This window comes from Corvus cornix, chromosome 17 (genome assembly GCF_000738735.6).
Source record: "Corvus cornix cornix isolate S_Up_H32 chromosome 17, ASM73873v5, whole genome shotgun sequence".
Lineage (NCBI taxonomy): Eukaryota > Metazoa > Chordata > Aves > Passeriformes > Corvidae > Corvus > Corvus cornix.
In genome coordinates, this window is record NC_046346.1 from 9,624,220 (window position 1) to 9,647,803 (window position 23,584).

General features: G+C 53.1%; 1 protein-coding gene across 2 annotated transcripts in view; it reads right to left on the reverse strand.

Moving 5' to 3' along the window:
* Positions 1–7,880: 7,880 nt before the first annotated feature.
* The window catches only part of PNPLA7 (patatin like phospholipase domain containing 7), a 117,821-nt gene continuing 102,117 nt past the window's right edge, over positions 7,881–23,584 (reverse strand). For both annotated transcript variants that reach the window (XM_039561815.1, XM_039561814.1), the window contains exons 30-36: positions 23,012–23,128; positions 20,990–21,138; positions 19,535–19,687; positions 17,421–17,528; positions 13,364–13,448; positions 9,677–9,780; positions 7,881–8,693 (exon numbers count right to left, since the gene is read on the reverse strand). In XM_039561815.1, coding sequence (XP_039417749.1) covers positions 8,613–8,693; positions 9,677–9,780; positions 13,364–13,448; positions 17,421–17,528; positions 19,535–19,687; positions 20,990–21,138; positions 23,012–23,128 — 797 coding nt within the window. In that variant the 3' untranslated portion in view covers positions 7,881–8,612. The remainder of the gene's footprint in view (positions 8,694–9,676; positions 9,781–13,363; positions 13,449–17,420; positions 17,529–19,534; positions 19,688–20,989; positions 21,139–23,011; positions 23,129–23,584) is intronic.

Consider the following 23,584-nt stretch of genomic DNA (forward strand, 5'->3'; position numbering starts at 1 on the left):
GTATGGAAAGGATGGGAATGTCAGACGAGGATGACGAAATTGTCTGTGGTCTAATAAGAACCCAGAGCATCTCGGGTGCCATCTGCAAGGTTTCTGAACCAGCAGCTCTGTGTGAGCTGCACCTGAGGGCCCTGGAGCAGTGCACCGAGCCGAGCTGAGCCGCCTCCTCCCGCTGCTGGGAGAAGCCAGGTTTGGCAGGATGCTGACGGGGGGCTCGGCTGTCCTGGTTAACAGCTGCTCAGTCCAGCACGACACATCCAGATTGAAAAATGGAGAGGACACAGAGGATTCAATTAATATAGAATTCAGGGATTAAAAATACACCCATCAGCGGGGTGTAATGGAAAGTGTCTTGTCAAATGAGCCTCAGTTCGTCCTTTGAGAAAATTGCAAGTTTGTAGATAAAGGTTACCATGCAGCCATTATTTGCTTAGCTTTTGGCAACGTGTTTGACTTAATATCCTATGACACCCTAATTACAAATTTAGCGCTATACAATCCCAATAAAGCCCACATTAACTGGATGGAGAGCTGCAAACCCAGCTCCAAAACAAGGACTCGTCAGTGAACAGAGATGATTTAGAGGGATTCTGCCAGAGTCAGTCCCAGCCTGACACTAATCAATGTTTTCATCATTGATTGAGAAATGAGCACAAAACACAGCTGATAAATTATACAGCTGCTGGGAGCAGAAGGACTGGCAGTGAATAATTATGACAGAGAAGTTCTACAGAGCGACTGGGATCTTTTCTGTGCACAACCCATTTTCACTTGGCAGTGTTAAAATAGGGCAGCTTTCAAACAGGAATGGAGGAAAGGTTTCATCCAAAAGAGTTGGGAGGAAACATTTCATCCAAAAAAAGGATGGGAGGAAAGCTTTCATCAGAAAAAGATGGGATGCAAAGAAGCTAGATATCATCAGGGGAAAGGAGTCAGACAAGGCCCCAGAGAGGAGATGGACAAAGTCCCCAAGAAGACACCCCATGGAGTGCAAGTCATGGGGACAGGCTCCAGCTTGAACCTACTGCCACTTCCACCTCAGAGCAGCACAGGAACCCATCCGTGCTTGTCCCTGCAGCACCACTTGTCCTCATCCTCTTGGTGCCCTCCACAAGCATGACACTAAAAGAAAACCACTCACTTTCCCAAAAGAATTGCTTTGCTGAGCCCTTGCATCAGGCTGGGGTTACATTCCTCTCCTCGACATCATTTTCTGCCGGTAATTGTGAACATGGAATGAAGGGAAGCTGAGGGGGTTTTCTGAGGGGCAGATGAGGAGGCTGGAAATGAGATATCCCAGGCCCGCAGGAGGGTCTGTGCGAGGAGCAGGGGCCCAGCTGCCAGGTGACTTCCAATGGTTTATACCCCACCGGCACAGAGACATTTTCTCCTGTGGATTCTGCACCTGCAGCCCAGAGGGGCTTTTCCATCACTTGCTCCTCAGCCAGCCTGGCCCCAGCAGCCCAAGGGCCCTGGTGACCCTCTGATGGCCGCAGCCCGGCCCGGCGAGGCCGTGGCCCTTCGCAGCTGCCGGGGAAGCGCTCGGCTCCGCCGGTATTTTTAGCTCTGCCCACGACATCGCTCGAGTTCACGGCGTGACCTACTTTGGGAAGGCAGAGCTCTCGCCCCGCTGGGTCCCCACGTGCTGGGAGGATGCTGCCAGCCCCAGGAACAGCCTCCCCCAGGGCACCCTGTCCCCAGCACGTGGTGCTCGGCTCTCTCCGCAGAACCCAGGGGCAGATTTTGGGGAGGAGGAGGAGGGTCCTGTGGGAGCCAGGGCTGTCTGCAGCAGGGACATGTGCAGGGCTCCCAGGTGGGTGCTGCTGCTCTGCAGGGACTCAACAGCCTTTTGGTTGGGCTCTGCATTTCCACATTTCCCTTGCCTCAGAAAAAATCAGTAACTCCCAGATTGGTACGGATGCAGCCTGGATTTGGGTGCCCAAGGGAGTTATCCTCAACAGCTCAGCTTCCCAGTGGGCCAAACTGTGTAGCCAGCCCAGCTGGCCCTTAAGGAGCCCCCAGCTTGGCTCTGGTGAACATAAAATCACAGACTGGGTTAGGAGGGATCTTAAAGCATCTCGCTGCCCTGGGAAGGGACACCTCCCATTAGACCAGGTTGCTCCAAGCTGGCCTTGGACACTTCCAGGGATGTGGAGTGGAGCTGCTGGGATGTGTGGACCATGCCCAGGCTCTGGTATCCACCCTGCCCATGGCTCCATTCCCAGTGTCACTGGGCAGCCAATATATCTGTCCTGACCTTCTCTCTTGGGCTCTCTAAAAACCTCTTTCCTGACACTGAGAGTGCATGGCAAGGTTCACTGCTTGCAGAAGAGCTCCACAAAGGGACATACTCACCCCAACAACCCCTGCAAAGTTCAGCTCTCCCCTCTGCTTTCAGGACCAAAATCTCCTTCAGCACTGGGTCTGTGTCCCAGCACGAGTCTCGAAGGCGGCTGTGGCTGCCCTGGGTTGTGCAGCCCCGTGTCAGCACTCGTGGCTGCAGCCCAGGCACTGATCCACAAGGCTGGCACAACCTCCTCCTTGGCAGCTCTTTCCTGCCTCATTACCCCCAAAATCCCAGGGGTCCATCGCTTTGCTGGCCCTGCTCTAGAAGCTTTTCTGAACTTTGCTGCGTTAAAAGCTTTCTATTTCCAGCAAGGATGCAAATGGAGGAGAGAGATTTTACAGCCACCAGGTGACAGTGCCAGGGCTGAGCCACGGGCAAGAAGGGGAGAGAAGTCACCCGCCAGCCACTTCCAGCTAATCCAGCACCTACCTGGGGAGAGGAACAGCAGCAACAACCTGGTCACACACTGGGAGAGCAGGCCCACACCGGTGGGAGAGGGGAAAGCACCAAGACAGGACTGAGAACAATGACACCAAGGACAACAGAGCCGACACACGGCTCCTTCCCTGGCTCATCCGACCACGCAAGAGCCAACACCCCGCACAGGCTGGGCAAATTCTCATTCCAAATGCAGAAACAGCCCTTCTGGCAGTGGCAGTGATCAGCTGAAACCTTCCCCCAGAGCCCGTGCCTTGAGGCAGCCATTAGTCACTGTGAGGAAGGAGGGTTTGGCAGCTCAGCCCACCCAGAGCCGGACGCTGCTGGATGGAGTGAACACCTCACGCTGGATGCGAACGCAGCCGCAGGCACAGCCAGTGCCACAGAGCACATCACTGGGCCTCCCTGGGTCCAGCAGGCTGCAGAGCAGCCTGGCAGGCAATGCCAAGGGCAAACAGGGCATTTGGGGTCACCTGTGACACCCAGAGTTGCCTATGCAGCAGCAACGTGCTCAAGCACGGGCACAGCTCGGAGCTCGCCCCAGGTCAGGGCTGCTCGAGCTGCACCAGCCCTACTCAGCACATTCCCCTGGGGTTGTGCATCACATCTAATGTGCCTTATCCAAGGAAAAAATCTGTCATTTATGGTACATTTAAAATTAATGCACATTTGGTGTTTCTGCTGATCCCAAATTATCCCCGCACGCGTGCTGCAGCGGGGAGCTGTGCTCGGCCCCGCCAGGACTGTGGCGCCTGCGGCGCTGCTGAGCCTCCCTCCCCGGCAGCCACACTGCCAGGGACAAATTCCCAAAAATATGGATTTCCAGCAGCACTTCCACCACTGGTGCCTCACCAGTACCAACTCCTGCCTGGTGCCAGGGGGATCTGTGCCATCCAGGAGGGCACAAAGGACACAAATGTCCCACCTTATGGATCAACCTTTCCAGAGCTGGGGGCCCAGCTGCTTCCTGATGGGAACCTCATTCCTGTCCATAACCCCTGAGTGCACGAGGCTTAATTAAAAGCTGTCCCTGCTGATGCTGGTGGCAGTGGTGACTGTGGCTCTGCCACGTGCAAATGCCATGTCTGAGCTACATGACACTCAGGCCACAGGTGCCTTCCCAGCATTTGGAATGCTGCTCCTGCTGCCTGCAAGGAACCTCCAGGAACCATCCTGGCACACACATAGGTGCGTTTATGGCATTATATGTATTTATGGTATTATATGTATTTATGGTATGTTTATATTTATATGTATTTATGGTATATTCTCTCCTAAAACCCAAATTAAGGCCACTGGGGAAAAGAGGGTCACACCCTCCATGACCTGAGGAGGGGACAGGGACAAAGAGCACGAACACAAACCCCACCAGTCCCAGTGGCAGCAGAACCAGCCATCAGCTGGGAAGGGATATTTATGGGAGTCAGTGCTTTGGTGCCAGCAAAACATCCCAAAATCCTGTTCATCAAACAAATGACACTCACCACTGCCAATGCCTCCTGCCCTAGGACACCATGGTGAAACCTGGCACCCCATGGTCATATTCTGGTAGGGCTCTCAGGATAGAGGCAGTGGCAGGTGCCAGTTTTGCCACGTGGAGCCCTGGAGGGAGAGAAAAATATTTTCCGTATATTTCGTGTTTGCTGATTTTCTCACCAGCTCTTCCAGCGACAGCGAGTGAAACCCAGCGGCGCAGCCAAGCCCCCGCATCTCGACAGCTCAAACACAGCCCTCGGGTGGCACGCAGGGAAAATCACACGTTGGGGGAGGTCAGGGAGCACCAGTAAATAGGATGAGATTAATTTGGGAACAACACGCAGGGAGAATGACGTCTGCCAGGGAAGGAGCATCGCTGGGGCCCACCACAGCCTGGCCGTCCCTGCCTGTGGAGCAGAGCCCGGAGGGGCTGCACAGACACATCGGCCCCACACAGGGACAGAAACCTGAGAAGCCACAGCAGGAGCTGTCACAGCCGGCTGGGCATGAGCCAGAGCCCCACAGCACAGATCAAAACTCTCCCTCAGCCTGGGCAGGGCTTCCTGGAGGGTTTGGACTCATGTTCCTTCTTCTTTCTAAACCCCACTGGAGATTCTCTAGGTGCTCGTGTGGCTGCTTTAAGGAAGCAGCTGAGTTTGTTGCTTGCACTGAGCCATTTGCAGGAGGTCAGCCCCAGGGTGCTGCCTGTGGGAACAAGAGTGCCACTGCCACCAGCCCTCGGTGGGGACAACCCCGAACACCCTCCCTCCTCCATGGCATCCCCTCTCCAGAGGGAGCCTGGTTCCCGAATCCCTGCCTGGAGTCCCCTGCCGCACCTGGGCACTGCAGAGCCTCTCCGGCTGCTGGCAGGGGCTCAGCCCAGGCCCCCGAGCAGGATCAGGGCTTGATCCACTGTGAATCCATTGCTGGGACACGTTTCTGAAAGCTCAGTCAAGGCTTTACCCCCACCAGATGTGTCACCAAAAGGTTTTGAGGGGAACATTCCCCCTGCAGCTCCTGCTCGTGGCTGTGGCTCCTCAGGACCTTGCTCTGACCCTGCTGCCTCAGGGTGGGCACTGGCTGGCATCAGATTTGTTGTGGGAACAAGCTCTGCGTCCTCTTCACCCACAATGAAGCCTTCAGGCCTCAGCAACTGCTTCAGCTCCTCCAGCAAAGACAAATTAATCAACTACTGGTCAGATTTCACCTTTTTGGGGATGTCACACACCCATGAAGAAACTGCAGGGTGGTTTCCAGGCAAAGCCTGCACCTGGCCTGGGCCAGGAGAGAGGAGCCAGGAGCCTCAGGCTCTTCCAGCCACCCTCCTCCCACTGCATTTCCAGCAAAGCAGAGCCTGGGGGACAAAGGGGTGACACAGCACTGCCTCCTTGGGGCACGTGGGCAGGGATTGATTAAAACCTCCTGCCATGGAATTGCACCCATGGCCACCGGGGTGCCCCTGGGTGTAGGGGCAGCATGGGGCAGGCTCACCTTTGGCACCTCTGGGACCCTGCCTTGCCCAGCCAGGCAGCTGGGCAGGACCCAGCCAGCAGCAAAGCAAGATGGAAAAACAGTTTTGCTTTTAGATTTGTCCCATTATTGGTTTACGTTCCTCAGCATGGAAGAACAGATTGGTTTCATGTCCAGGGCTCAGCTCCGGAAGATGCAGCAGGGAGGAAAGACATGATCAATTATTTAGGAGAGACTTTCAGTCTCACATCAGAGGTTCATCTTCTGAATTCATACAGCTGAACTAAGCGCTGTTTCCCTGTGGTACAGGGCACAGAGCAAATAGAGAGGCTCTAATTAATACACTCAGGAACCCAATATTGGTCTGTTTTCTGTGACTCCTTCCATGAGCCCAGCAGTTCCCACCCAGGCTCCAGGAGCACATCTGTCTGCCAGGATGTTTATAGGGAAAACACACAGCCCAGAAAGGAATTACCTGTTAGAACAGAGGGGAAGAGGTCTCCTGGAAGAAGAGCAGCTGGGTTCAGGCTGACAGAGCTCTCATTCTTCTGGACAATAACCTGTGGTACCTGTTCTGCCCCTGGCTGGGGGATGCCCTGGGCAGAGGGAACACAGGGAATCAGCCCTTGCTCCAGCAGCACAGCACAGGGGTGTGACAAACACTGTCCATTGCCAGGAGGTTGGATCCAACCTCTGCTGAAGGCACTTTTGCTTTTAGCTGTATCCTTTGGAGGCAGATGGCCCAGGACGGGCTTGGTAAGGGCAGCCAGAGGACCTCAGTCATCGCTGGGGTTTGTGCTCCAGTTCTAATCCCCATTTTCCAGGGAGAGGTTCCTGCAGTGTAACCACCTACAAACACAGACACTGAAGGGCCTCACATCTGGTTTGCCATCCCCTCATCAGAAAAATAAAGCTCTGAATTGTTCTGCTGCTGCAGGAAACGTTTGCCTGGAGCAGATTTGCTGGAAGGTGGGCACTCACCTGCACTCACTTCCAGCTTAGAGCTTTTCCTGTAACAGCATCACCATCCTGTAACCAGCCTCAACAGAAATTCAATCTCTCCAGCTCCACAGGCAGCCTGTGCCTCCACAGAAGCCCCCAGCTGGTCCACCTTCACTTCTAAAACCATTTTTAAGTTTTCTTTGTAAGAATGAATTCTTTGCAATAGCAAGGAAAAGCCTCCAGCGACTGCAACATGTTCTGCACACCTGCATTAACCAAAATCTGCATCAAAGATCTGGATGATCCTTGCAGGGAAGGTTTCCAACTGCTTCCACTGCTTCTGGAGGGGCCTGGAGCTGCATGGAGGTTTGGCCAGGCGGGGTGGTCTCACCTGAGAACAAAACACTGACCTGGGGCTCTGACACTTGAAAATAACATTTTGTGTAAGAGGAGCAGCCTCCCTGGGCACAGGCTGCACATTCATGGACATGCCCCATCCCTGGAAGTGTCCAAGGCCAGGCTGGACAGGGCTTGGGGCAGTCTGGGACAGTGGAAGGCATCCCTGCCCATGGCAGGGGGTGGAATGGGCTGAGCTTTAAGGACCCTTCCCACCCAAACCAATCTGGGATTCTGTGAAAGAGGAAAACACAACACAGAGCAGGTAAAGGAGAGCCTGTGCCAGGAGGGGAGAGGAGGTTAAATACAGAGAACAGGTCAATTTACAGCTTTTACAGCCCCTAGTCCTCAGTGGTGCCACCAAACACGTTTCTGGCCTTAGGCTGCTGCCTCGAGGGCCAGGAGGGCTGAGGGAAGAAAGCAGCTTTGGGGGTGCCCTCGGTGCTGTGGTTGGATGACAAATCCCTTCAAGGCAACAGCACCTACAGCTGGAGCTGAGCTGGAGGTTACATAAAGCAAGGATCAGCTCGGTTATGCAGCCATTGGCAGTGACAGATGTGGCACAGGCTGAGCAAGCACCAGGGGATGTCTGGACAAGCTCCAACTGCCATCGACAGCTCCAGCCCTGGGGACAGAGCACTGGAGATTCCTTCCCAGTGCCCGACAATACCCGGAGTGACTCCTGCTGGGGTGAGCAGCTGGAAACCCCGTGTGTCCCTTTGCAAGTCTGATACAAGCAGAGGCAAGTTGGGCTCTTAGTTGTTGACAACTTTTCTCTTTGTAGGACCTGATGCAAAGAAACAGCCAGACATTTCAATCCAGCAAAGTAACTTTAATTCAACAGGGCAAGTACAGCCAAGTGGTGATTCCAGAGTTGCCCGGCAAGTGTTGGCTCCTTGATCCATCAGTAAATGTCCTGCTGGTGACTCGAGGATCCAGGCTCTGTGGCCACCCTTCCCAGTAATTTCTTAGGTTTAGATTTCAAGTGAAATACATTCAGATTTGCTCCTGTCAGAGCATTGCTCACCAGTACGTGGCTGGAAGTCACTGAGGAGTTAATTACACAGTTACCTGATTCGTATGAAAAGAAAGCAACGCTGCAACCCACAAACCCCTCAAACCCCTCCCTCTCTCCAGTGCTGCTGCTCGGAGCCTTCCCAGCACCTTGGAGGGGGAGATCCTGGCGTTCCTTGGGCCTCTGCGGTAAAAGCAGTGGCTAAAAACACAGCAGCAAAAATCAAGGCAGCTCTGAACTGCACATTTCCCCTCTGCCAGTCTGTGATCAGTAACTGCTGCTCCTGGCACCTGCAGGAAGGAGCAGGGCCCACGGCAGCCCCCCCTCCCTGGAGCTCCAAAGGGACTTGGGCACGGTGCAGGTTGTGCTCGGTGCTGAGTGCCTGGCCCTGGCTGGAGAACGATGAACTCTGGCTTCATTCATCTGGGTGTTGTTTTGGTTTGGTGAAGTATTAAATAAATAAATAGGGCTGCTCTGTCAGTAGGATGGGCTGTGGCTCTCAGCTGGCAGCTCGGCCTCTCCCGAGCTCTACCCCGGCTCTCCCGTGCTGCTCGCCTGGCCCTCCTCACTGGGGACGTTCCTGCGCTTCCTCAGCTGCATGTCCTCATCCTGCAGGAGAAAAGGAAGCACAAACTGATCCTTCAGTGTCCTCTCTGAGCTGGATAAAACCTGTCCTCTTCCCCTTCTTTCCCACCAGCTCAGATAAGCCCAGCAAACAGAACCCACATCACTCCAGCTCCTCTTCAAAACACTGACACCTTCACACGGAGCCTTCCCAATCCATCCTCGTGCTCCCACTGAGGAGCTGTTCATGACTAACACAACAGGCACCTCGTAAACTCTGCTGCAGTCAGAGCAGCAGGGATGTGCCCTGTCTGAGCCGTGCTGCTCAGCCTGGGGGTCACACCACATCTCACATTTACCTCAGGGTGGGCCTGCTGTCCCACAGAATCAAACCTCTGTGTTTGGAAGGGACCTCCGGAAGATAAATCCAGTCATCTGCTCTGAGCAGGGCTGACTCAAGTGCTGGAGCTGATTCTTCAGGGCATGGATTTGCTTTTCAAGTATCCACAAGGGTGGAGTTTGCACCTCTCCCTGCACAGCCCAGGGTGGTGTCAGCTGTGTGTACAGGGCAGTATTTCCCACTGTCCCCAGGCAGGGTTTTCTTTAGCACAAGCTGTGCCTGTCCTCTCTTGGCTTTTTGCTGGGCATCTTCTCCATAACCACCTTCTTCTCCATAACCACCTCCTCCCTACCCACCCCACAGGCAGCTGGCAGATCCTCCCTTCAGCTCCTCTCCTTCAAGCTGGAGGAAATCAGCTCCCTCAGCCTCTCCAGCCCTGATCCACCTCATGAACAAACCCACGGAGCTGCAGGACCAGGATTTAACTGTGCCCAGGTTTTGCCACACATGGCAGGGACTGATCTGAGCAAAGTGAGCATGTGCCATTTAGTGTCTGTACTAACAAAGAGCAAACTCATTTCTGCACAGTCGTCCTCAGCCAGTCCCTCCCAGATGCTTCTTTCCCAACACCTCCACCTCACACTACTCAACAATGACCAGCCACTGCTTGTTCCAGCACGGTTCGTACCGAGTCAGAGTCTTCCTCAACCTGGCTGCTTATGAAATCGAGATAATCATCCTTCTGGTTGTCCAGAACTTCTTCCTCGTACTCAGTCTGGTAGTCTGACTCATCTAAAAGAGAGAAGAGACAAAGCACAGGGTTTAACTGGCAGGCAGAGAGGCAGAGGAAACTGGGAGAGGAGTGATTGCCACTGTCACTGAGCACAGGCACGGGCAGGACAGTGCCAGCAGCTCAGTGAGCTGGGACTGCTCACACACAGATCTCAGCTCCCCAGCACATAAAAGTAAACAATGTCCTCTCTGTGAATTGTTGTCCTGGAGCCCTGCAGAATCCAAGGAACCACAGCACAGCAGCAACTGTTTGGCTCATTCTGGTGGGTGCTGGTTCCCAGCCTGAGGGACACAGACTCTGGTACCGGGGGGATGCTCCCTGGGGAATGCCCTTCACAGCACAGCTGCTGTTTCCCACCCCTCAGCCCAGCCAGACCTGTGGGACACCTTCAGAAGCCTCTGAGCTGCCAATCCCAACTGCCCTGGACACAGAGGCCACAGACTCTGGGAACAGGGATCCCAAGCTTAGGGTGAGCTCTGCCTGGCGTGAGCTGATAACTGAGTGTCTCACAATCCCTGCTCCACAGGGGACGGTGACATTCACATTCCTTTCCTCTCTGCAGAGGACAATCACTTGCTTTCTCCAGTAATCCAGAAGATTAACATAATTTAGGGAATCTCAAGAGCTGTGCACAGCAGCAGGACACGCCAGCAAGGCCCCAATCCCAGCCTGTTCCCGTGGAATGAGGACACATCAGTGCAGAGCCAATGCCTCTCCCAGCACCTGGAGATCACCTGCAGGTCTGCAAGACAGGCAGCAGGAGCAGGACCTCACAAGGGCCTGGAGGGACAGGACAAGGGGGAATGGCCTTGAGCTGATGGGAAGCAGAGTTAGGTGGGATATTGGGAAGGAATTGTTCCCTGGGAGGGTGGGCAGGCCCTGCCACAGGGTGCCCAGAGCAGCTGGGGCTGCCCCTGGATCCCTGGCAGTGTCCAAGGCCAGGCTGGACATTGGGGCTGGGAGCAGCCTGGGACAGTGGGAGGTGTCCCTGCCCATGGCAGGGGTGGGATGAGATGGGCTTTAAGGTCCCTTCCACCTCAAACCCTTTTATGACTCCACCTGGTGCCAGGAACGTGCTGGGCTGGGGCCCATCGATGGTCCCAGCTCACCCCCAGTGCACCAGCAGAGCCTGTCCCAGCCCCTCGTGACACCGGGGCACGTGGGCAGCGAGGCAGAGCCCGTGGCAGGCAGCACCTTCCTCTGCTGGCACCCAGAGCTTCAGGATGCAATGTAAGGCGTGAAAGTGACATTTCATCGTTGCCATAAAACCATGTTTGTGTGACACCAGTTCTTCCACCCCTTTCCTGAGTTAATTCCAGTGTGCTCTGGAGCAATACCTGGGTTCCAGCCCACTGGTGAAGAGAAGGGCCCCTGTTTAAACCGGATCCTTGATTAAATGTTTCTCCCGGGAGCTGTCAGTAGCATCTGCTGCACGCTGAAGACAACAGCACAGTCTGTTCCACAGCCTTGTCTCCTAACACATAACTACAACCAATTGCTAGAATGTTGGGATTAAAGACATTTGGTCTTTTTTATTTTCTTTTATTATTTTTAGTGGGGTTTTGTTGTTGGTTTTTTTTTTTTTTTACTGTGAATTAGAGAATGATTGTTAGTTTTTACTAAAAACACTAATGATAATGCACCAGAGAACCTGGAAACTCATCTGAACAGCAACAGACACAAGAGTTTGGAGTTTATACCTCCAATAAAACCAGCTGCCATCAAAACCAAACTCCTTGATTTTCCCAGCACTATTGAGCATTTAACAGGTCTTTCTACAGACACAGAACCAAGAGAGGGGTGACCCTTCTCACATCCTTCACACAGCAGCTCTGGGTGCTGAAGGGGGGAAAAGGAGAGCAGGAGGTGGCCCTGCTGTCCCCAAATGTCACCTTCCATCGAGGCTGAGGCTCACAGTGACTGGTCTGGGTTCTACAAAACCTCCCAGAAGCACCAAACAGGACCAAGGCCCCGCTGCTCTGCTCAACTCAGCACCACCCAAAGAGCACAGCCCGAAATGCAGCCAGCCAAGAGGAGAACAAAGGTGACGGTGCAGGTTCACAGCCAGGCCACCAAGCAGCTCCCTGTCCCCTCTCCTACACAGGTCACAAGCCTCAGACCACCTTCACCCCCATAAGCAGACCAATGCCAGGGCTCACCGGCCTTGAGGAGCCACCTGACAGCCACGAGGCCACTGCAGGGAGGTGCTACCCTCCCCCTGAGCTCACCTCACCACAGACCTTCCCCCACAGCTCCAGCTACCTCTTTAGCAAAAGTCTCGTGCACAGAGGAATGTCACTGCTGTCACTGCCACCCGAACATGGGCAGGGTCCCTGCAGCCACACGGAGCCACCCACGGCAGGAACACAAAGGATCCTTCACGAGACGGTGCCCACGTGCACGACTCTGCTGCCATCCCATCCTCCCCCTCCTCCAGACTCTACAGCCAAGGGATTTCAGCATCCCTGAGGAACATGTGGCCCCTGCCCATCCCATCCCATCCCCAGCAGCCCCTGCACTGCCCCTCCTCAGCCCAGAATGTGCCACATCTGCTTCCTGAGCCACGTCCATCTGCCACACTCGCATCCACGGCCTCGCTCTGCAGGAAGCGGGAGCCTAACGGGGGAATAATCAGGAGCTACAGAAAGGAGGAGGATCTGTCCCAGTGCTCTGGTTAAATCTCAGCAAGTCTCAGTGCCTGAGCCTTAAATAACCACATACCATGAACTCTTCACTCTTATTCACAATGGCTGCTTCAACCACGTTTGATTAATATTTTCTTCATAAGGCATATGATTGTAATTAGCATTTCAAATTACCACAGGGACATCTCTACGAACAGTCACAGATGGGAGCACTGCTAACTTTAGCTTTCCCTCTGCAGGAACAAAAATCAGGAGGAGGGGAAGAGACCGTTTAGGAAGAGCTCCAGCCCTGGTGACACACTCGGGGGTTTCGGGCCTGCAAGGCTCTGATCCTTTTGGATCTGGGAGCTCCATGAACAGGGAGCTGCTCCGCAGGGCAGGGCTGCCACAGGGCACAGAGCACCTTTGTGCCACCCTGCAGGAGCTGGTACCTGCTCCTCATCAGTTCACTGCTGCTCCCACAACAAGAGCACACAAAAAGCAGTGGAGCCAGTGAGTCACTCCTGATCCTACTCACGACAGCAGGGAAAACATCCCTGAGGCAGAGCTTTAACTCAGCCTCCTCTCGGCCCAACAGGGCCCAGGAGCCTTCGGGAGGACACAGGACAGCCCGAGGGGATGGAAGCTGAGCTGCCACACGTGTTACTTCCCTCAGATGAGACTTGAGCAGGGATTATTGCCACCTGGGAGCACACCAGTAAGAGGCTGACAGCAGGTGCCTCGCCATGGCGAGGACATCCCGCTGCTGCCTGTCCCAGAGGAGGTGGCAGGAGGGGCACACGGAGGGTCTGTCAGGGGCACAGCCCAGGAGGGGCTCTGAGGGGAGCAGGGGATGGCCTCCCACAGCTGGCAGTGCCCAGTGGGGCCCTCCCTGAGCACGGGGAGGGGAGAGCTGGCAGTCAGAGCAGGAGCTGTCCCTCCTCCCGACCCCACTCACCGTCTGCCACCGGAGCCTTGACGGGCTCGATGCGGGACACGATCTCTGCCAGGTCTGTGAAGGAGGTGGTGGGACAGGTCACGTTCTGAAACACAGGGAGAAGGTGAAGGTGTGTCAGCACATACACACAGCAAATCCTAACAAGTTGAGACCGTACAAAAATGATCTCGAACAGACAAAGCTCCAGACGCACACGTTCTCCACAGCTGCCCCCTCAAAAGCCATTACTCATCAGTGAGAAATCCTCAGAACAGCTCTCCTGAGGCAGGTCTGGTGGCAGAGATGGGATTCCCAGCAGTGGGACATGCTCTTAACGGCTCCTATTCCACCCATGCAACAAGAAGCCCTATGAAAAATTTAGCAAACTACAGAAAAGACCCCAGAGACAAGCACAGGAGGGGCTGGGCCCTGGCATGGACAGAGCTCACTCCACTTGTTTATTCTCCATCAGAGCCCCTTTCTAAGAAGGACTGGCTGGTCCAGGTGCAGCCACCAGGGAGCTCCTGCTTTCCCTTGGGAGAAGGTGTCCAGGTGTCCCATCCCTCAGCTGGAGTGATGCCACAGAGGCTGCAGGGACAGGTGGGCACTGGGGTGACCAGGACCCCCCCCGGGGCCCCTGCAAGGCCCGGAGCTGGAGATGCTGCAGCGAGCAAGAGCCTGCAGAGAGACATCTCCCACTGCAATTCCTCCTTCCAATAAACCCTTGCTATTTTCACTGTCTCACCCAAGCAGTGGGCTGAGGGTTCTCTATTTTAAGAAGTTCCTGCTCCAGTCTCTCCTCTAAGAAAACCCAACTCTGGCATTTAGGAACCCTCTCGGGCTTCCTGCAGCCCCACCTCCCTCCTTGGGGCTGGGCACAAGGTCACCAGGTGGCCACCTGAACACCTCTCACCTTTTTTTAAACCCAGTGAGTTTAATGAACGCAGGAACAGCCCCAACCCAGAGGAAAGGGATGGGGAAGAGCTGGCAGAGGGACCTGGGCTGCCAGGAATTGCTGTGACGGTTGTCTTCCCAAACACCCAGACCTGCCCATGTGCTCCCGGCCAAGGCAGCTTCCTAACACGGGGTTTTCTGAACAATCCTTTGCTCTTCTGGCAAGAACACCGACCCTATGAATCACACAGCCCCTGTGGGGTCACAGCAGTAGCCCATTACTGCTGCAGCAAAGTGCTCTCAGTTGACCTTTCATCTGTAGCTGATTTTGATGCAATTTGGAACAGCCACAGCACAGAGCAGATCCAGGACAAGCAACGGGGGCAGAGAAAAGCCTGGAGAGAATGAAAAGGTAGCTGTGTGAAACAGAACAGCAGTAGCTGAGGACACACACTTTGAAATATCAAGAAGTTGGGAAGCTCATTGTGACTGTTAAGGAACTGCTGGACAGGATGAGTCAGCCCAGGCTTGCTTTGAACATCCAACCTGAAGGCTCCCAGCGCAGCACTTGCTGAGAGCTCTTTCCCAGCACAGGGAAGAAAAGCTCCTTGACAGCTCCAGTCTGTGCCACATGACCCCGTGAGGGACACGTGCACCCTCTGGCCACCACACAGACACAGCCATGTGAGGCCATCCCTGGACTCCAAAACCCACGAGGACGAGGTGGCTGCACAGAGCACTCGGGCACACAAGTGCCAGGCTGTCCCTGGGAGCGGGGAGCAGGCAGGGACAGCTTTGGATGGGATCAAAGCCCAGGGCTCTGCATGAACAGCTGAGCAAAATCCTGCAGGGCCCAGCACCAAAGGGTGCCCCAGGAAAACCATCAGCGGCTCCTGAGGTGGGGATGGATGGGAATGAAGTGTGACTGTGCCCTCAGGAGCATCTGTCCCCCAGCTGACCCCCAGGTCAGCCTGTCTGAGGGCACCTGGGGAGGCAGCTGCACCTAAAGCCTCGGCACCAGGACTGGAAAACCACTTGTGGGAAACCAGGCGTCTCCCCACTCTCATTTGGTGCTTTACAAACTGGAGTTTAATGTTTAAGTGCTTCCTCTCACTACTTTTAAGGACAAAATCACCATCCCACCAGATAACACAAAGCAAAGCAGTGTCTCAGATGTACCTGAAACCTACTCTCAAACCTTTCTGATGGTTTTCTTTTTTTCCCCAAGGAGAAAAGTCTTCTCTTTGGCACAATCTTTATGAAATAAATTAGAGGAGAAAGACAGTTACTATTGTAGTCTGCTGGATTATATTTAGCTTTGACTATGAATAACACCTCAGTAGACAAAACTTCCCCCAAGGAGATCCAATTAACGGTGCTGCAGCATTCCATGCTGGGGAAGAGTTAAGGGCTGCTCAAAGTAAAGTTTATGTAAGGTTCCTGTTGTTTGTGTCTTCAGTATTTGCATTTTGGACGCAAGATAAACAGGGACTGAATGATCAAAGCGAAGGAAAAGCATCTAAATGATTAATTATCTGGATTTTAAAATAAAATTGCAATGCTCACGACATGGAAATGAGACGATAAGAAATGGCACTCAGCTCTCAGATGGTGAGCACTCCAGAAATAGATGAAGAACTAAAACATATAAAGCATCAAAACCTTTGCTAATGAAAGGCAAGTTAAAAATATCAGCTGCTCTGCCTGGAAGATAACACAGCTAAAGGACTTAAGTGATTCTAATGGACTAAGGAAAGCAAGAAAAATGCCCCAGTGGGAGCTGCAACAGTTGTTACTTCATAGAAATAAATCTGCAACAGAAGACAGATGCAAAAATCCTGGGGTTTTGGGCTCCAGAATTTTAGGAGGATGAGCAGGTGATCCTGCAGGTCCTTGGGAGCACCAGGGATGCACAGAGCCCGTGGTTCGTGCTCTGTAACCCAGGAGGGTTGGTGAGTCACTCTTCCAACCCCGTTCTTTCCATGCTTTGGCACCTCAGCAATCAGCACTTGGTGCCTCGTTATCAATCAAGTGAGTGCAGGGCCAGGCTGTGTCTGCACTGAGGACGGGATGTATCTGATCTGCAGGGCCCTGAAGTGCCCCAGAACCCAGGGTGAGTGTGATAAATGTCATCATGCTGCTGTGATACCATGATATAAGTGAAGTATTCCCCTCCATTAGTGCATCCCATAAAAAGGGCAGTTTTAAAAGAAGTGTCTGTTACAGCAGTGAAAATGTTTGAGGCTTGTAAAAGGGAGGCTGAAGTAGGACACAACCAATTCTGAGAGACACAATTTTCCCTCCCTTAACTTCTTATAACTTTTAACACAAAACCTGAACCCCAGCCCCTCATATCTGATCAGGAGGTGGCAGAGGTGGATTGAGGACCCATCTTCTGCACTCACACTAAAGCACCTCCTCAACCAGGTGTGTTCCCAGTAAGAAATCCCAGGCTGAGGAGTCTGGGGGCTCCTCAGGCTCCTGGATCACCAGCTGCTTTCCTCCATGGCTGAGTCCCTGTGTGCTCCTTCCAAAGCCACTCTGACTCTGCCAGGCAGCGTGGGCAGATCCATCTGATGATGGGAAGTGTAAGTCCCCCTGGAGCTGAGGGTGACATTCACCTCATCCCAGCAGAGCCATTTCCACCCCTCAGTGACTCACAGCCTCTGCTGACACCGAGGGCTCAGATGTGGAATCATCCACCCCTCATCCCTGGCCCCGTGTCCATCCTGCCATCCATCCTCTCCCTATCTCCAAGCCAAAGTGCTCTGCCACCCACCCCTGGAGAGCTGCAAATCCTCAGTGTCATCTGTCACCTCACTTGACTTCCCTCTGCGAGGCTCACAACGGTTATGATTCATTCTGGCCATCCCTTAAAAAATTACTGCTCATTTCCCTCTCTCTGAAAGATGATGAAAAGAATTACTGGGTAAAACATGAAGCCTTTGTAGCACCTGGGTTTCACATCAGAGGGATTCAAAGAAGGAGAAGGATAGATCAGAATATATTATAATATATTATCCAAATTCCTCAGAAAGGTGGGAACTGTTTCTTAAAACCAACTGGAACTTCCCTGCCAAGAAATCCAGAGCACTGAGCTGTGACCCAGCCTCGAGGCAGTCACTGTCCCCTGTCCCAGCCCTGAGCAGCTCCTGCAGCACAGAGCATTTCCCTGAGCACTTACATCAGTTTTGGATTTGCAGGTCTCTTGCCTGTCCTTCAGCATCTTGTCAAGGACTCCACTCCTGCACCACACATTAAATACAGTTTTCCCATGCTGGTATCCCACTTCCTGGAAAAAAAAAAAATCAGGAGGAAAAGAAGTAATTAAGAACTGCTAATAGCATGGAAACAACTGGAAAAAACAGATCCATTGCTCAAAGTTTTACTCTTTTTCTCAGAACACAGTAGGAATGATGTTGAACAACCAAATGGGAGGGACAGAGCAACAGGTTTTGAGAGCCCTGGATCCCCTCTCCAGCCCTGGTGTTGGTATCTCCTCTGGTTTTTGGATGAGGGTTCAGAGCACCTTAGACACTGGGGCTGGAATTCACCTCTCACAATCTATCCCAGTGCAGGGTGGGGGTGATTAAGGGGAGAAAAAGGAGCTGACAGCTCTGGCTGGGTCAGACTGACCCAAATAACCACGAGAAGCTGAGCTTCAGGAACTGACACAGAACCCCCACTGCTCTGGGACTGTACCCCAAAGGGGTTTCACAAGAAAAGATTTCAGCTCCTTGGAAAATGCTGGTGCCCATTTCTATTTCCTGTGAAATCCAGGCATGCAGCTGAAATGAAACCCCCCACTACTTCCCAGCCCCTAAGGATAAAGGAATGCCTGGATTGTCCTCCCCTCTGAGGCCAGCACAGTTCAAAGCTTCACTGTGGGCAGAAGTTATCGAGCTGTGCCGCAGGGAGCGAGGATCCAGGAGGTGCTGCCCCTCCATCCCTGCAGGGTCTCGTGCCAAGAACCTGCTCACAGACAGTGACACGTTTGAGGAACTGCCCTTCTCTCAGGTTTCATCGCACTGACAAGATTTGCCTGGTGCCTTTACATCTCTTTAACAGCACCACATTAGAACAGAGCGGGGATGTGACAGCCCACGATCTGTTCCTGTGATGAACTACCACACCTGTCTGTCAAGGTTTTCAAATCAGCCAGGGCTCTCCAGCTGGCAAAGAACAAAGAACTGTTTATCAGCAAAGCCCTGGATCCACTGGCAGACAGCAGTGTTTGCCCAGGAGCCAAGAGGCACCAAATATCCTAGAGAAAATATTTAGACCGGGGAAATCAGCTGGTGGTTTGGAATAGTTCTGGGTGTCCTAGGGAGTCTGTCAGTGAGAATCTGCAGGGCTAAGCTGTGTTCCTGGAGTTGGTCAGTGTTTGTTAAGCCAGGACCAGAGAGATCAGGCTGCAGCCTAAGGAGCATCACAGCTTCTCACTGAACTGTAATGGAGATTGACTTAAAGGAGTGGTGGTTTCCCAGCCTGGGAGAGGAGCAAAGCTCGGCAGGAACACCTGGACATGGAAGATGCCTGCACAGCTAAAACAGGCAAAGAATGGACAGAGACAGTAAAATCACTTTCTTGACAGGAGACACCGAGCCAGAATCGCTTTGCTGCCCTGCCTGGGCAGGGACATTTCTGCTGTGAACACTGGGTTATGTCACCAGAACAACCCCCTGGAGCCAGCTCTGCCCATGCTGGCACAAACACAACCCAATGCCAGTGATGTGTGACCCGGCAGCACCACTTTTCCAACGTCCTTCCACCGACACTGGTGCCATTTCCTGACCCTCTGAGGGGTGCAGAAGAATTGTGGATGATGTTTTATTCATAGAAATGTTAAAACATTAACAGAACCAGGAATTTTCATGTTTCCCTCCATTTCCAGAGTTCAAGGCCCCCCTGACAGACTTCTGCAAATCATTCATGCTACAACAAGGAGAGGAGAGCGAGGACAAAGCCCAGCCCACACCAATGCCAAGCCCCAACTGCCCAGAGCAGCTCAGACACCCACGAGCTCTCACCAAGCAGCTGAGCAGGAACTGCCACGAAACAGAGCAAGGCAACCGATCCCTTCCCAGGTCATTATATAATCGAGATTACTAACTCAATTCCCGCTGCTAATCCAATCTCCCGGCCGGGATATCATTCCACACCATTACTGAGTGTCAATTATTCACTCTGTGCCAGCTGACTCCTCTCACTGTCCACTGGCTCCAGCACTAATTAGCACCAGCAGAGCTGTGAGGAGCAGCCATGGGGGGGCCCTGGGCTGCCCAGGGAGGCACTTACACAGATCTCATCGAACTTGCCGAAGTCCAGGGTGCCGTAGCGGTCGATGGGGGGCCGGATGTACTCGCAGTAGTCGCTGTTCTTCACCATCTCCAGCTGCCGCACGCAGCACACGTAGGCCAGGCGCGTCTGGATCTCGGCCATGTTCAGCACCTGCCCGGCACACGAGGCACAAATTCAGCTCCTCCAAGTGCATTTCAGAACGTGCTCTGCGTGTTCCGGGTGGGGGAGAAGGGGCACACGGGCACCCGGTGATGCCCTCGCACAGCAGCACCTCCAGCTGTGCCCCAGGGTGGAGTCTCCGTGATCAGCAGCACAAAGGGATTGCCTTCCAACAGTTCAAGCTTGAACCAAGATTTTCATGCCAGGATATAGTGAAATATCTACAAAACTTAAAGATCTGTGCTGAGGTGAGGGGTGCAGTGACCCTTCAAGGCAGAAAGCAGTGATGCCCCATCCCTGCAAGTGTTCGAGGCCCGGTTGGACAGGGCCTGGAGCCTTGGTGTGGAACTGAGTGAGCTCTAAGGTCCCTTCCAACCCAAGCCAGTCTGTAATTCCATGATTCTCTGATCTGTCCAGTGCCAGGGCAAAGATTTTGCAGAATGGCTGAGGTGGACAGGGACTCCTTGGGATTGTCCAGTCCATCCCTCCTGCCCAGGCAGGGTCAGCTGGGGCAGCTTGTCTAAGACCAACCACATCCAGCTGAGTTTTGACCATCTCCACAGATGGAAACTCTACCAGCCCTCTGTTTGGCCAGTGTTTCACCACTACCAGTACAAAAAAAAGTGGTGTTCAGAAGGGATCTCGTGTTCCCATGGGTGCCTACTGCCATTTGGGCAGTTGGAATATTTCACTGGGTACTACCGAGACCAATTCCAACTGGGGAATGCAATTGGGAGGACAGAATTAAAATCAATATTCACTTGGGGGACAGCTGCACAGCCAGGTAATTTAGGAAATGCAGAATAAGGAACAGAGTTGGCCTGACCACATGCAACAGAAGGAAAATAATAATAATAATAATAATAATAATAATAATAATAATAATAATTTTTAAAAATCATACTCTGCAGGCCCATGTTTATCAGTTGTGCTTAATTACTGCCAAGTGCTAAAATCTCCCTAAGTCAGCTGTTCAGAGACATACAGGATAGAAAGTCAATTGGACAGATTTACTACTTTTATTGGTAAAATTAATAAATTCTGACTTTATCAGAATGTATACAGCTCCAAAAGGTTTCTTTGCTCTAAGAATTCTGCCAGCCCCCTCCCAATCACTGCCTTCCCCGTGGTGTGAGGGCACTGCCCAGTTCTCTGCACAAGAACTCAAATCCAGTGAAACAACGAAAACTGTCACAGACCTGCTCCCTGGACACTAGAGGGAAGCTTCCCATTTCTCCCACTATTCCCACTGCTCTGGAAAACCAGCTGCCATTCCAGTCTAGCCCCCAGTACCTTGACTTTCTCAGCCAGGGGGTTCCACCTCTTCCAGAGCAGCCACCAGCCGGACAGGCAGTCGCCGTAGTTGGTGAGGTCGGTCTCGTCCCGGCTGCCCACGTCGATGGCGATCACCACCTTGGCCCCCATGGACCTGGCCACGTCAGCTGGGGACAGGAGGTGTCAGAGCCCCTCTGCCCTCCCTGCTGCTGCTCCCAGGGGCACACAGGTGCAGGTACAGATCAACATGGCTCAGGTGCATGACCTGAGGTCGCACCTACCATGAGTGAGCAGCCTGACAGAAGTGACCATCAGTGCCCATCGCTGCAGGATTCAAAAGCCAGGTGGATGTGGCACTTGGGGACACAGGTTAGTGCTGGGGGAATGGTTGGATTCGATAATCTTAGAGGGAACTTCAGCCTAAACAATTCTGTGATTCCATTATGAACATGTGCAGCAGCTCTGCCCAGACCATCCCCGCTCAGGGAGGCTCCATGTGGAGGGAGGGATCCCAAATCAACCCCTGTGTGACCCCAGGATGAGTCCCCACTGCTGAACTGCTGGGGGACATCACTGACAGGGGATGTTTTGCCCCAGCTCAGTGGGATGACCTGAGGCAGCAGGGGACAGGGGGTGGGACACAGCACCAGAGCAGTGACACCGCGTTGGGAATAACGGGATAGAGCACATCAAACCCACATTAATCCTAAAAAAAGACCTGGGGGACCTGCAGAGAGAACAAGTGGCAGTGCCTTAGAGAGGGGAGGCAGCAGTGCCAGCCCTGCAGGGCCACGGGAGGAGCAGCACAGGGACCTGCCAGCGAGGAGAGGCTGGATGTCAGCCTGAGAACAGCTCCGGGATCCAAGAGAAAGATTCACATTTGAAAGTGGGAGAGAAATGAGGCAACACTTCCTACTTCAAGGTCAGTAAAAGGACGAGCTGCAGTCTTTGGATATGGGTGAGGATTTAGGGAAGCGCCAAGGGAGGGAAGAGAAGGACATGAACCTCACAGAATGAATTTATATTTCTTTCACACCCCCAGAGTCCAAGATAGTTGCAGTTTCCAGAATAGTTTTGCGTAGGAAAACCACAGCTCTGAAGAGCCAATTTAGAGGCTTAATTTAGACACTTCTTTAAATCAGATCTGTTCTGTACCTTGGATTTACACTCCTGGGCTCCTTCAGTCTATTGTGTGTTTCCCACCCAGAGTCACCCGCGTCTGCTCTTTGCCCTCCCCAGCTGTGGAGCTTTGGTTTGCAATTCACACCTCTGCTTACAGACACAGGGAGTGCCAGATGCTGATCTGGGGCATCTATTTTGTGCCATTTCCATTTCTGGGTTTTAGGTAAGTACAGCGCTGATGGAAAAATAAAGTCAGGGTGTGACAGGAAGATGTAAATCACTCGGGTTGCTTGGGTGGGGACTCTCTACCTGAGGTTCCTCCCTGTGCACAGTCACAAAGTGCAGTGAGCCCACGGGGCTCTGCTGCCTTGGCCACCCCCTGAGCCACCCACCCTCCTGACTGCCGTGAAACCTGACACAGAACACATCCCAAACACTGCCAGCCCACACCCTTGGGCCCTGCTGGGTTCAGACCCCATCCCACACCCCTCCTTCGATGGCCCCGTGATTCCCCCACTGCCACGTGCTCCAGGTGACACCAGCCTGAGCAGCAAATGCTGTTGCTCTCTCAGAATTATTTCTTAATTAACAGATTGAAGAGAAACTCCAAGGTAGGCTGTATGTCTGTGGTTTGATTCCTACTCTCTCCCTTCAGCAAGCACTAAAATAATTCAGAATTGGCTGGGAGTTGTGTGTTCAGAATTATCAGGAAATACTAAATTAAAAAATACTGTTAATAAAGCCAAGATAAAGGAAACACCCAGGAAACTGAGAGCAAGGACTCCACGTAAGCAGCATGAGGTTAAAGGTGTCTGTGAGATTTCTCTGTGTTTGAGGGAAAAAGCAAGAGGCCCAAGACTTGCAGGCTGTTTGATGGGCAGTTCTGGGAATTTCTTCCCCCAAGAGCTGCGCTCCTACCTGGCAGGTTGTTGATGTAGCCTCCATCCATGAGGAGATGGCCATCCTTGGGGTCACAGAGGGGAGGCATGTACCCCGACAGGGACATGCTGGCACGGACGTACCTCCACAGGGAGCCTGCAGGGAGGGCAGCAGCATTAATTACCCAGCATTAATTACTGCCACGCAGGGGGGAGGCTGGTGCACTCATTAAAATAATCAAGAGATAGAGGCTTTCCTCAGAACACTGTGAGGAAATTATTAAAGCAGTTTATTATTTTATATAGCCTAATCCTGGCTAGGACAAAGCAAAGACTATGCAGACATCAGGCAAAAGCCCCAGAATCCATGGTTTTAAGCCCATCCCTCATATTTACTGCCTTCTGTGAGATCTCAGCATGTTCCTGACTGCAGGCAGCACCAGGGCTTTGTGGAGCTGGGGCTGAGGAGGGAAGGCAAAGGTTTCTCCTGAGGACAGAGGGATGGACAGAAGAAGTGCAGCTGAAGCCACTGTGTTCTACAGAGATCCACAAACCTCTGGCTTTTAGCAGGACCTGAACCTGAAAAATACAAGCTGTAGAACCCCCAAAATTC